The sequence below is a fragment of the Bombus huntii genome, chromosome 9 (genome assembly GCF_024542735.1).
Source record: "Bombus huntii isolate Logan2020A chromosome 9, iyBomHunt1.1, whole genome shotgun sequence".
NCBI classification, from domain to species: Eukaryota; Metazoa; Arthropoda; class Insecta; order Hymenoptera; family Apidae; genus Bombus; species Bombus huntii.
In genome coordinates this window covers 1752555-1766121 of record NC_066246.1, presented here as the reverse complement: position 1 = coordinate 1766121, position 13567 = coordinate 1752555, and the positions used below count along the sequence as shown (strand labels likewise).

Genomic DNA, 13567 nt, shown 5'->3' with positions numbered 1-13567 from the left:
ACGATGCGATTTAATGAACGTGACTGGATCTTATCGGCTGGGAAACGAAACTCTGGAACGGCAGAAATCTTGTTGAAACGCTTGGCACACTCTTCGACTACATAAACACGATCAATTTGGATGGAAAACATGATTCTTATTACTGCTATTCTCTTCTCTCTTCTCCTCCTCCCTCATCCCCGGTCTCAACTCGGATAAATTTACATTTCCTTGTTTCCAGTTTTTGCAACGGCGCATCAGGCGGCTCGAAAAACAGTATTGTTCGATCGAAATCCTCGTTGTGAATAACAATGATGCAGAAAATCATTGGTTACAGCACCTTCGTGATTTTCCGTCGAAAATATCGTAACACCGTGAAATATTCAGTCGTTACGATCTGAATTTTAATTCTACTTCAATGTTTCATTAGCTCTGTAATATATTTGAATGATGGGTCTTCTATCCTGCTTTTATTAAAAAGGAATAAGGTTACGTACGTTCCTGTATTTAAATCTCCGATGAATTTGTTGTTATTAATTTCAATAAACGGAAAATGGACTAGTAATATTCTCGTTCAATGTGCTTTATAATACATCTACGCTAACAATGAGAATGAGATTTCTATCGTATCACATCGCCGAATGTATACTGGAATCAAAATTCAGTTTAGAGAAAATTCGTTTAGAGAAAAGCTCGTTAAAAGAAAAAACGTAAAGAAAAACGATGGAAATCGGCCAAGAGTGCTTAGCCGATTCATCGTAGAGTAACTATTACAATTTGTTATTTTAGGAATCTTCATTTATAAGGCTTATCGTTAGCCGTATTCGACACAATCCTGGAGTCGAATATCGAAACAAAATTAATCTAAACAAAATTCTCCATAAATAAATTCAGCAGCAGTAGCTGAAATATATCCGGCAAGATTTTTCATCGTTACGAGGTCACGAATCGGTGAACTTATCGGGTCGTTGGATTTGTTGCAGAGGCACCCCGTGGGACGTACCTGCTGATAGATGGTCGTCGGTTGGACCCGGGCAACCAGTTCGTCCCTGTAAAGGAGGGTTCCGAATTGACGTTAGAGTGTGCCGCTGAGGGTGGAAATCCACCGCCCGATTTAGCATGGGGGATGACTCTGTCTCAGGCCACTTTAGACGGACCAGAGCAACCGCCGGACAATCTGACCGTGTTGCCCTCCACGTCCGGCAGACGCAGCGGAGCTCACCTTAAGGTCCTGAGGGGACACCATAACGCAACCATCGCCTGCGTCGCCCGTCACGTCACCCTCACCATACCCATGAACGCGAGTATTCTGCTCGACGTCCAATGTGAGTAATGTTTCGACATTTTTTTCTCTTCCTCCTGTTTCTTTCTTTCTTTTTCTTGTTTTGCTTTTTGTTTCGCGTCTCGGCTATTTATTCGAGCGAGGTTAAGGTTAAGGTCCCCCTTGAAAAAGACGAGGGTGAAATTGCGTGAAACGTGCGAACACAGCGAAACATGGCAAAACTTGGCACGAAGGTTGTCGTGTTTAAAGTTGTTCCAACGTTTAGGATATTAATCGAATACTTTTTTGTGGGATTCTATTGGTCTCGTGTCTGGTGTTGAGAGGCCTGCTTTGATAAATGATTTTGTCGTGTGCTGTTAGGTTATTGTAAACTGTTTCGGAATATATCGAAACTTTGACGATAGACTTGCTAGAGATTTTAAATAACTTTTTATAGATAAATTTAGAGAAATATCAACGTAAAAAGTTCAGATACTTAAAGACCTTCCTATTCTTATATACTCGAGCAACGTTGAAATTCGTTTCAGGATACTCTCGTTTGTCTGACAAAAATTGTTTCTTTCTCATTTATATTGTACAATACCCTGCCTGCTATTTTAAATTTATGAATTCACCAGTGTTTTATTGGTCGCCGTGATAAATGAGTTTCCCGTAAAATTTCAACGACAAATGAACGGTTCAAGAAGGACTGTAAGATTTCATCGGCGAGATCGTCAACACGAGCACGATGAACACACTGTGATATCTTGTTTTAAACTGTCTTTATGTAGCCCCGGAGTTATTGTCGCTGTCTCGTCTCGAACTCATCACCTTAGCCTGCCCTGAAACTATCGTATAATTTCGAGCGTTTCACCGTAAGCTGTCTCGTCATTTGCTCGTCTCGTCTGGTCTTCGACCTTTCCACTTTTCTCCAGAAACTCGCAACGCTCGCCACCCGTGACCTGCTCTTTCTACGCCGTAAAACTTAAACTCTCGCAAGTTCGAGGTAGGGAATTTTCTGATGCTTTGTGAAATAATAGAACATCTTTCTTCTTTCGTGAACCATAAAAAGAATCTTTCTCCATCTGGACGCTGTTTCAAGTAATAACATGGAAGAGGAAATCCACAGGTCAATTTGGTGTTTTCAGATGAAACGTCCAGTTTTTTCATGCTCAAATTCAATAACCTCTGGATTGATAAAACGATGTTCTTCAGCAACGTCCTTTCCATTAAATTGCTATATCGTTTGATGGCTATACAACGTTTAGAATATGCTTTTGTTACCTGGTTTCCTGACCAGGTTAAGTACAGTCGTGCGTTAGAGAAGATCATCCAGACAATCTGCTACTTTATTATCCGCGTACATTTACCTCTAAATACAATAACTTTCATTTCGTCTATAAAATGCGTTGCACGTCTATTGCAAACAATTTTTGTCTTCTACTTGACTCTTTCTCGGTTTCTTTCGTCTCTTCTAAAAATTCTATGCTAAACCTTTCGTAAAGTATTCGCGCTATGTAATGCACCGTATTCCAACGCGTTACTCCCATTTGTCTGAAAATAAATTAAATTAAAATAACTTGGCAAACTATACCGGAGTATATATTATTATACGTTCTATGTTGCTTTATCACCGAAAGATCAATATTGCTATTTAGTACTATACACGGCACAAATCTGAATATCTAAGCAATTTGTATTCCGCTCCTGGTATTGTAGGAAGTTGTACCCTATTTCTGCGACTGCTACAACTTATCAGGATAATACGGACTTAGCACGCTAAACAATTAGAATTTATTAACACTAACACTCAACATTGTTCATTCCAATCTGTCACAAGGACCTATCTACCTTCAAACTAACTTTATCTTCCCTACTGTATACGTATTACGCGTATATTCTCCTATCCAGGCAAAACCTTCCAAATATACGTCACGCTATACATCATGATTCATATACAGAGAAGAGGAAAAAATCAACTTTTACGATGGTATTCACCCACGTCGTTGTTTCAGTCTATCTGGAACGCAGCCCTCGACACAACGAGCAGCCACGCAATTAGGTCACCAATCCCATTCTATACTTTCGCTATCACGGTATAATCCTCGATGTCTCGTCTCGAACGAAACGAATCCTATTTATCCCCTCCCCCGCCGTCTTCCTCTCGTTGTCCAGCACACATCGTCGTTATTAAGGGTGTAACGAGGAGAAAGGGAGGAAAGGATACAGAAGAAGAGATCCGAGGAAAAGTTACGAGCGTATTATTTAGTTGATGCCGCGTTGAAATTGCCAGTGGCCACGGTCGAGATCTAATTTTCGTAGACTTCGTAGCCAGCACAATTCCTGTTGAAATATTAGGTAGAAGAAATCGCGATACGGGGACCTGGCGGCTAAAAAAGCCCCGGCCGGTCGCTGGGTGCGTTTTAAAAATGGGCTTAATTCAAGTCGAGCGGCAAGGAAGTGTTATAATTCTGCGGATCGTTTTTCCCCCTGGCCTGCTCTCTGCTCGATGGGAGAGGGGTGGACAGAAACGTAGCAGCTAACGGGATTTCAGTGGTATTAGAACTGGGACGAGTATCGTTGTCTGAACGACGAGAATGCCACGTGTAGGAAAGCAATAATTTAATTAAGTTACGTTTCTTCGCTGTTATTACACGCTGCGATGTTATTTTATTTCTAAGAACTTGGAATTAACATTAGAGAAGGAATGTGTATGGGGAAATTTCAAGTAAAACAAATTATGCGATTAACTTGAACTATCGTTCGTGATAACTCTGCTGGTCTCGCCACTACTGTGTGGCTAATATTATTAATAATAAAATAATTCAGTTAGTTAATAATACTCGGTGGTAATTGGAAATTAAAGTATCATTGAAGTAAGTAATCATAGATATTCCATCGAATTAGATCGTTTGTGGTTGCAACTGAAGAAAGGAAAGTTTTAGTCGATTGAATTGTATCAAGGGATTCTACTATTATAAACAGTGCTAACAGAGTTAATTAGAGTTAATTAAATTCGACAAAAAGTAACAAACTGAATAATACAGAAAACACAGGATACGTTGAGAGAAATAAGAGAACTTCCGCTGATGTTCCATGCGCGCGCCCTATTTTTCAGATTATTAATTCCACGGCAAATTACTCAAAATTTTCCAACGGGCCTGGAATTTATCGGGTCATAGCCTTGGCCATAGTCGTTTAGTGTTTGAGTAAATTTTCCACTGGCTTCAAAACTCCGTGGGCCACCGTTTATCGCGAACAAATTAGAGTCGTTGATGCAACCAGAGAAGGAAACTAGTTTCTTCGAGACGTCTCGTAAAATCTACCGCACTAGAAAAGAGATTTCGCATCCTATCTCGCCCTGAGGAATGAAGCAACGGGGGATAACAAAGCCGAGCAAGAAGGGAACACCGTTAACCGCGCACGGTAACGTCCAACGTGTACGCTTTATTTTCTCTTGGTCAACTTCTTGCTGTTGCCTTCCTCGAGAAACCGGCGAGATCCCTGTTAGTTCGAGTTTCCGAAAGCGGTTATACATCCCTCCGGGGAGCTGACTTGTTGTTACACGTAAAATCACGCGGGTCGTTCAAAGGAATTGAATTTCACACGTCCAATGTCTCGGATATTTCGCGATGACGTGGTCTTTTTTCTGGAATTTTCAAATTAAATTCTCAAACCGGTACACGATAGTACAAACTCGACGAAATTGTTGCAGCAGAATTATGGATGAGATAAAGAATAGATTTATCACGCAATGTATTTTGTTGTTTCGCATCTTGGAAGCTTTACAACACCGTTATCATTTTATCATTACAGTTTACACACATTCCCTTTTTTGAAATTTACATTAAATTTCAAACCATTCGTTTTATAACTTTATGTGAGACGCTGTTTCGTACTTGTATCAGTATTTTATACTTTCATCGCCATAAAGATGTAAAATAATTGGTAGTTAAAAAGAAAAAAAGGGGAGAAACGTGTCTCGCGAAGAATTACATTCATTTCATTTATTTATACACTATCTCTAATTATGCACCCACTTAATATCTCTCGCATACATAAATATTGATGTACATACACAAATTTAAGCACTGACTAATATTGTATTTTTAGTTAGTTAATTAGTATATTCTGCCTAACCGTTGATCTAATTTCACATGATCATTAAAAATCTAAGTTCTCATGAGCCCAACTTACGTAAATACCTAAAACGAAGGAACGTAAAGGGAAATCTTTTCGAAGCGTCAGGTGATCCAAGGGTGGAAACATATTTCCACAATCTCGGTGCAAGAATATTGGGCGACATTTTATAGACGCAACAATCACGATCATGCTTCAACGCAACGATAATTCGAAAAATAATTATAGTAAGCGCGACCGAGGACTATTGCAACAATAATTCTTAAACTGAATATAAAAATAATTGAACTTTAATATCTTCGTATCAAAATACTCTATCACATTATAATAAAGTTTCTATTACGAAAAGAAAATAATTGACCGAAAATGAGACAAAAAATTATCAACTATAATTTACATTATCGTTACAATAATTTCAAGTTTCACTACAACCAAGTCGTAGGATATCCGACTTTACTACAAAGCACTTAATTGAAGTTATTTCAATGTTTGTTATTTATACAAGTGCCTATTCACATTTTATTGATGTTTGGCTTTTGCAAATATGTATTCATATTGGATATGTTCTGCTTTTACATCCACTTATTCAAACTAATTATCAACAATATATCGTTCATATTAATTATAACGTTTAATATTATATTAATATTATTATCATCAACGTCATATTGTTGGTATCAAGAACGCCATATGCAAGGTTTTCCCTGAATTAATATGATATAAAACATAGGAAAAGGAAATATTATTATTCATGGGTATAGTAAACACCCGCGGTCATTATGCTCGTTAAAAGTTTCACCTAATACAACCATTCACCCGTGCCGATTTTAACTTTTCATCCTATGATACGATCGAGTGATCAGAGCAATAAGAATGCATGAAACTCACCGTAAGATGTAGAAAATGTTGTCATCGATGCTACAATATCCCAGAAGAACGATGTATCGTGAAAGTCGTCATCAGTGGAGGCCTCGGAGATCTTTAAAAAATGTGCAATATTGCAATTTATTTTTAAAGACAATGCTCATTATTTAAAAAGTGTAGAATTTCGTGAATTTGTTACCGTTATCGTTATTGTACTGTTTGCTACATTGTATTAAATGTAAAATTTGAATAATACATAATACCGAAGATTACAGTTTGATAATAATAAAAATTGCAATTCTCCGATATAAAATTTTAAAATTTCTAGCTCTCTGAAATATAATATTAACGATATAATATTAAAAAAATTTTATTTTTTAATGGATAATAATTTCATTCAAAATGTAAAAAAGAAAATAAAGACACTTACATCGTTGGTGCTTTGGAGAGGTTTGCTTTGGGATCCTCTTGAGACAAACACTGACTCTAATACCGAGATGAATATTGAAAAAGAGAAATGTGTACGTAAAAGAAGGAAAATAAATTCAAATAAAAAAAGAAAAAAAAGAAAATAATCGACGAAATAACATTGACTCTAATTTCGCCGTATGACAATCGTAATTAGATTTAATTAGAGCTATTGTGCCTTGAAAAACGTTCAAGATCCTACATCCTACACAGCAAACACTGATTTTATCGACCGCATTGCACGCGGTCACAAAAGTTCTCTGAAAAAAAAGAACGAAGTGCGTTAGTAGAGAGAGTAGCAAAAAAGAAAAATATTTTGTTTTCCCCTTGTTTCCTAATGAACGTTGGTTTAAAACAATACTGCTATTTTATTTATTAAATTATCAATTAGCTAATATTCATTTCTCATCAGTGAATATTGGAATATTCTGAATGCAATATAACCTATTTGCAATATTATGTAGCTATGTTATAAATGCTTGCTATCAGGTTTCAATAATGTATTTGTAATAATAATTTCTCTTGTTTACTAGATATGTATATACTCGAGAATGCTTACAACTTGCAACAGATTAAAATTTCTCATGTAAACATCCCTAAAGGAACTGATAATGATACATAAAAGAAACCTACCTGAGACTAACCTACAATCGAAACGTATTTCATCACGAAAATACAAATTCAGTGATAAGGTTATTACAGAGAGATCGCTATCGAAGTACAGTAAAATGTAAAAGCTACTTGAATTCCTTGTTCAAGTGTTACAAAGTCTACGTTCATTTTAACATTGTCAATAAACTATAGAATTATTTATAACATAGCTGCATTACGTATTAATTCTGTATTACGCGTTATTTGTCAATCGTATGTTAAATGCGTAGTTTATAGTTCAATAAAAGTACATACATCAGCCTTTGTTACAGCAAATCAAATCTGTCAATCAGGTTATCTGCATTCAATTCTCATCGAATGGATCATTAATCACCGTGACGTTCTATTCTTTCGAAATCATTTCTGCGGTCTAACAACGATCTGTACAAAAGAAAACCAAAGATTTAAAATAAATGTAAAGTAAACGTACAAACCGATACCAATTATATCAAAATACAGCAATAACGTCTCATATTGTGTCTTAGAATCTCGTAATGTCGTAAATAAACGACGTAAGTAAAAATAGCGTAGACAAAGGACGAGAAAGAACGGGAAAGAATTAAAACTACTTGACTCTTTTATATAACGTACAATAAATTATTCTATAAATGTATATAAATATAAACAAACCTAATAATGATGTATAATCAGCAAGAAATAACTACGCAGTCGAGTGACGCGGTGTAACGCAGACGAAACTTTGTTGACATATCTTAACGCTACGATTTTCGACCGGGAAATGGCGATTGAAGTCGCACTCTAACCTACTCGATTTCTGATTGGCTGGCGCCGTTTAACGTGCTACGATTATTCTTCCAATCACAGCAGCGCGCGAAATTGAAACATAGTCGCCGTAGAAATTTTCTCTTTCAATGAATTATGAGACTCCTGGACTGTATTATTCTTTAGAAATTTTTAGAGATTTCACCTTTTCCTTGATGAAAGGCGTATATACATACACAAACAAACGGTTTCCTGGAAAATTCAACTTTCAGCAAATATCGTAACAATGAACATTTTTCATACCATGATTTTTAACCAAGTATGCACAATACTGTACTTGAAAAATTTGCGTATATCGACTTAATTTGAACAAATGATACCATTTAGCGTATAGAAAAAACAATAAGACATTGTTTGGTTAAATTATATTTGAAATAAAATGATATCTTTGTTTGGAAATTTCAGTTATACTTTATAAATGTTTATATTCTTTTATTATTCCCGCCTTGATAGTAACAATAATTATTTCTATATTAGATATCTACGTATATCTTTACATAACGATACAACGAAAGATGTATTTACTTTACCACTTTCAACGATGAATTGTAAAATTATTAATAAAATTAATAAAATATAATTGCCAAATTTATTATTCTAAATCATAAAGATCGTAGTAAAACGTAATTACTTGAGAATACAGGACACGAAATAACCCATAAGATGAAAAGTCCGTGCTGATCTTGTCTTCGATGCAATTAATTTTTATTTTCATCGTGTACTCGTTATCGTTTAATCTACGGTGGAGTTATTACCAAGTAGTATCAATTTTTCTACATTTTGCAGCCGTTTTCTTTCTGCTCCATTAATCGTGGCACGATTTTCTCCCGCAAATTATACGCTTACCGCGAACTATTCCGTCATTTCTGGTTCCCGTGAAGTTTCCTTTTTCTCGAAATCCTCTGGCCGCAACGAGAACCCATTGTGTCTCGACGTCACTTCGTCCCCTTAATTCTTCCGCGCTTGTTCTCCAGTGGGTGGAAAGGAAACCGGTGGTCAGTTACGAGTTCGTGAAACGGAAACTCGACCGTGGTCGTTCGATTCTTCACGGGACCAGAAAGGGAAAAAATATGGGAACAGAAAAGGGGATCGTTAATATCGAAATCAGTCATGAGGAACGGGGGTCGTTCCAGTTTCTTTATTCCTTCTTAAATTTATATCTTTTTCGAAACGTCTAAAGATATCAAAGTAATTTCCATAATAGCTCGATATTCTCGCAGACTATAACATTGGAACAAAAATATCGTTTCGTGGGTGAGGACCAGGTTACAAGACGTACCGTTCCGACGTTTACTCGGTCGAATTCGATCGTCGTAAAGTTCGTACGAGCTCGAGGAAAGACACACACCGACTGTACAGAAAGAGAACAATTATCAGTTCGATGTTGGACGACTCTAAAAGTTTCGATTTGAGAATTACGGCCAGCAAGACGGAAAGTTTCGCGAGGATCCGTTACGAACGACATTCGAGCAGAATCCTCTGGTATCCACCGAAGAATTGTTCGAGCAACTTCAATCAGTCTGTTCTTGCAGTTCGACGCTCTTTGAAAAACACTGGAGAAGTTTCTAAATACGGAAAATAAGGACTACAGGAAACTCCTCGGCGGTTCATCTTCAACGTGAAATAAACGCGTGTTCGGTTCCTCGTTTTCTGCACTAAAAATCAACCGATATTTCATCCAAATATCGTTGGCAAACTTTTTAAGAGATCTGCAACTATGTCAGAGTTCTTCGCTGGAATAAAAACAACGATTTCTTAAATATTTATATTACATAATAAAGAAATTCGGAATACCGGTGAGTAAAGCTAGAAGATACCGAAAAGAACGATAGGTGTACGATCCGAGATAGTTTGAAGCTTAATTGAAATTTAAGGAATTCGCAGAAAGTCGATGGGTTAGTAAATTACATTTTCCCTAATGGAGATTGTTCAGCGCGGGTCTACGTCATTTACCTAGCCGAAATACGGGGAATTCACCACCATTAAGCTACTTCACCTTCTCTTCTCGAAGGCTACTCTTGAAAACGATCGTGAAGTACAACGCAGCCCTCGTCAAACATAATAATATCTATAAAGGAAGATCGCGAAATACAGCGGAACCCTTGTGAAATTTAACAGAATCGATCACGGAATATCATGGCAAGAGTATCGAATTATCCTCTTCTATTGTACAAGACTCGTCTAATAAAAGAGGATGCTTGCTAAATTCTTCTATCATATCAAAAATCAAAAGAATGCAATCTGAAATAGTTGTAACGATTTGGTAACGATAGAATAGCGTGCTAGTAAACGAGAAAATAGCGAAAAGGAAGAAAGAATGAAAAGGAGATTATTCGTTGAGGAATTTCTCTACAACTTATTTCTTTCCTTATGCCGTTTCCAAACATTCTACACTGTTTTATTACTACGCTACCCTATATTTCACGCTGTTTCAAATACAACGAATCGATCTTCTTTTATTTCCCTCGATACGATACGCTGCACGATTCAACATTTCAATATTCAACGCCCCATAAAATCACTCGTAATCCAAATACAAAAGAAAAACAAGAGGAGAAAATAAGAAACGACGATTCTCAGATAAGTTTCGTTTCCTCGAGTGTGACACATACGGTCGCGTTGCATGCTTTACCGGGGCGAATTGTTTCCGGGCAATTGGGAGCGGAAAAAATTCGGGAGCACGGCAGTAGATATTTTCCGAGCTGGAGGAAACGCTTGCAGCGTCAAAGATGATGCGGGCGCGTGCAGCGAAGCCGAAGCGCCGTGAAGATGCATATTTTCTAGGCGAACAGCTCTGTGCACACCTTCGAGATTCCGGAAGGAGATGCGGGTGTTTCTCGAGCGATTTCTTCCGATAGCAAAGCACCGTTCCTACGGGTGGACCTGTCCTTTTCTCCGCGTTTTTCCGCGAATTTATATTCGCATGGTACCTGCGTTTCCGGATGTCGCTCTAGGAGACGTAGGGAAGAAGAGGAAGAGGAGATTAGAGGGGGCAACGGAAATGCCGTTGCAACGCTCGTCGACATCCGACCGGGCGAATTTTCCAACAGAATGGACGCCGAAGACGTTTTAGGAGACATTCGATGCCTTTACGACGCACCTCGAAACACGTAACGTGACCCATTTTGCTCATTGTGCATGTATTTACATGCCACACGCTCTCGTAAACACCTTGCCTCGTTCACTGCTCATATCATCCGATTCTCACTCTTGCACCGACCGATCTCGTCTTTCGTTTGTCACTAGATACTCGTTGGACGATGTCAGCGATTAATTAGACGTTTGTGGAATTTTAGCTCATCAGTTTCGTTGACTCTGTTTGTGCGTTAAGATGATTACATTATAATGGTCCCTACAATTATCTACGAATCGTTGTTTCTCTCTCGACGTTCAAACGAAATGAATTATTTGAAGGGAATCTCAAGAAAACGCGTGGAAGAAGTATTACGTCGTCCGAAAAGTTTCTTTCGTTTGATGAGGAAACAATGGACGTACAACATTTTTCGTTTTATATTATCGTATCGAATTATGTATGATAGATTTTGTTCCATCGAAATAAAGATCACAACGTTCGACAGATCAGGTTTCATGTTTCTACAAAGATGCATCGTTGTAAAAGACGTGTCTGTAAAAGAAACACACTTTCCGGACGATCTAATAAATTTCGAAGGGACGAATGTCGCGTACTCAATCGTCGGCAACAAAGATTATTTGTAAAATAATTCCTATGGGAAAAGACAATTCGAATCGTCGAATATGCGAGTTAATGGGAACTGAATTTTTGAAATCTTGGATATAAAACCCCGGAGGAAGATTTTACGACGCAGTATTTGTCTGTTTGAAAATAGCGCAAGTTCAACGAACCATGAAACAGATAATGAAAGGTTCGTATTAAAAACCAACATCTCGCGAATTGGTAATATCTCGCAGCTCTACACTGACAGCTATCATTTGTTTCAAAAGCGACCGAACCCTTTCATGTTCCGCTGAAAAGCGAATCTCGCGCTGTTTCTCTTGCTGATGGAATTAAAAGAAGTCATTAGGATCGAATGGAAGTAAAAACTGTTTACCGAGGGAAGATCGTGCCTAAGTGAAATTTCGTGTCAAGCGAAACGAGTCCGACTGGTAACAAAGGGACAGGTGCAAAGAAGGATAGAGAAAAAAAAAAGTTGCCGGTTTTATTGTTCCCCTTTTGTCTGGTCGCTCGTTTAGCAGCGATTCCTCAAAGGGATGAATGGAAGTATTGTGCTTCACGATCCCGTCACCCATCGACTGGCTTTGTGTAAATTGGTATCGAGATATTCCTTTTGGTAGCAGATAATAACATTCTTAGTTATCTATGCCGCTCGAAATGTCGGCATACTAATTGCCACTTGTGGTGTTCCTTTGTACGTTACCGCAACGAAATACACGGAATAAATCCCTTTTCAAATAAATTCCATGGCTTGTCTGTATTAAACGTTTATTAAAGGAATGAAAAAGGGATCGATAGCGTTGGGGGCGAAGAAATCAACTGTTTCTCTTCGAGTTTCCTTCTTCGCTCGAGAAGCGACGTCTCGAGATTCACGCAGGCTGATTTGCTTAATTCGAGGACTTTCAATTTTTTACATCCGCGGTTTCATACTTTCTTTCGTTTAATTAGCTACCGATGTTGCGTCGAGTCTCCCGAAAGTAGATTTTTTAAAATATTTACTTTTTTCTTAGAGAGAAAAAGAGAAAAAGAGGACAAAGGAAAATACCTGTTCGAAGTAGATACTGTCGTACTTGCGATATGGTGCGTTACACTTCAAATAGAAGAAAATCCTGCTGAAACGTAAGCTGATACTCGAAAGGAAAAGAAAAAGGTTACGTTCGCGACGAGAACTATTTTCCGTTATACCACTGGAAAGTAACTTGGACTAATAACGCAAGATCTAGTAAATTCTTCCTGTAAGTTTCAAACCTGCGTCCTCCATTTTAAGTGGAATTTATTGAGAAAAGTAGACATCGTACGCAGGTACAAGTTTTCCCACTTGTATCATTCGCGAGAAATAAATTTCAGGAATTCGCCAAGGTGTCGTGTTTGCACGTCGGAAACTATCTTTTTCCAGAGGTGGAGGGATAAACATTTCGAAGGATGTAAACAGCTGGTATTTGCATGAACTTCAGGGGTGAAGTTTCGCAATATTATTACGGAATTTCCCATTGATAGGATCCGCTGGATAGGGCGGTAAAGTCTCATAGAGTACTCTGCGGCACGTAATGCGGAACGCAAATTGCGATACAGAGAGCCTCGTCATGATTTCCGGTTATATGAAACGCGAATGCGCGCAGAATGACTTTCTCATCAAAACAGAGATATCTTCATCGTGTACGAGAGCACTCAGGCCCGTTTCAAACACGTGCACGCGTTTAATTCCTGCTAAAAGATCCCTCAACTTC

At 37.9% G+C, this 13567-nt stretch overlaps 2 protein-coding genes across 3 annotated transcripts in view; one reads left to right on the top strand and one right to left on the bottom strand.

The window, feature by feature from the left end:
* Nucleotides 1-6308, bottom strand: part of LOC126869178 (28S ribosomal protein S17, mitochondrial) — a 196290-nt gene extending 189982 nt beyond the window's left edge. The window contains exon 1 of the mRNA XM_050625386.1: nt 6269-6308. Within this exon, the coding sequence (XP_050481343.1) occupies nt 6269-6293 (25 nt within the window). The 5' untranslated portion in view covers nt 6294-6308. The remainder of the gene's footprint in view (nt 1-6268) is intronic.
* Nucleotides 1-13567, top strand: part of LOC126869170 (B-cell receptor CD22) — a 310789-nt gene that overhangs the window by 178867 nt on the left and 118355 nt on the right. For both annotated transcript variants that reach the window (XM_050625369.1, XM_050625370.1), the window contains exon 6: nt 963-1304. In XM_050625369.1, the coding sequence (XP_050481326.1) occupies nt 963-1304 (342 nt within the window). The remainder of the gene's footprint in view (nt 1-962; nt 1305-13567) is intronic.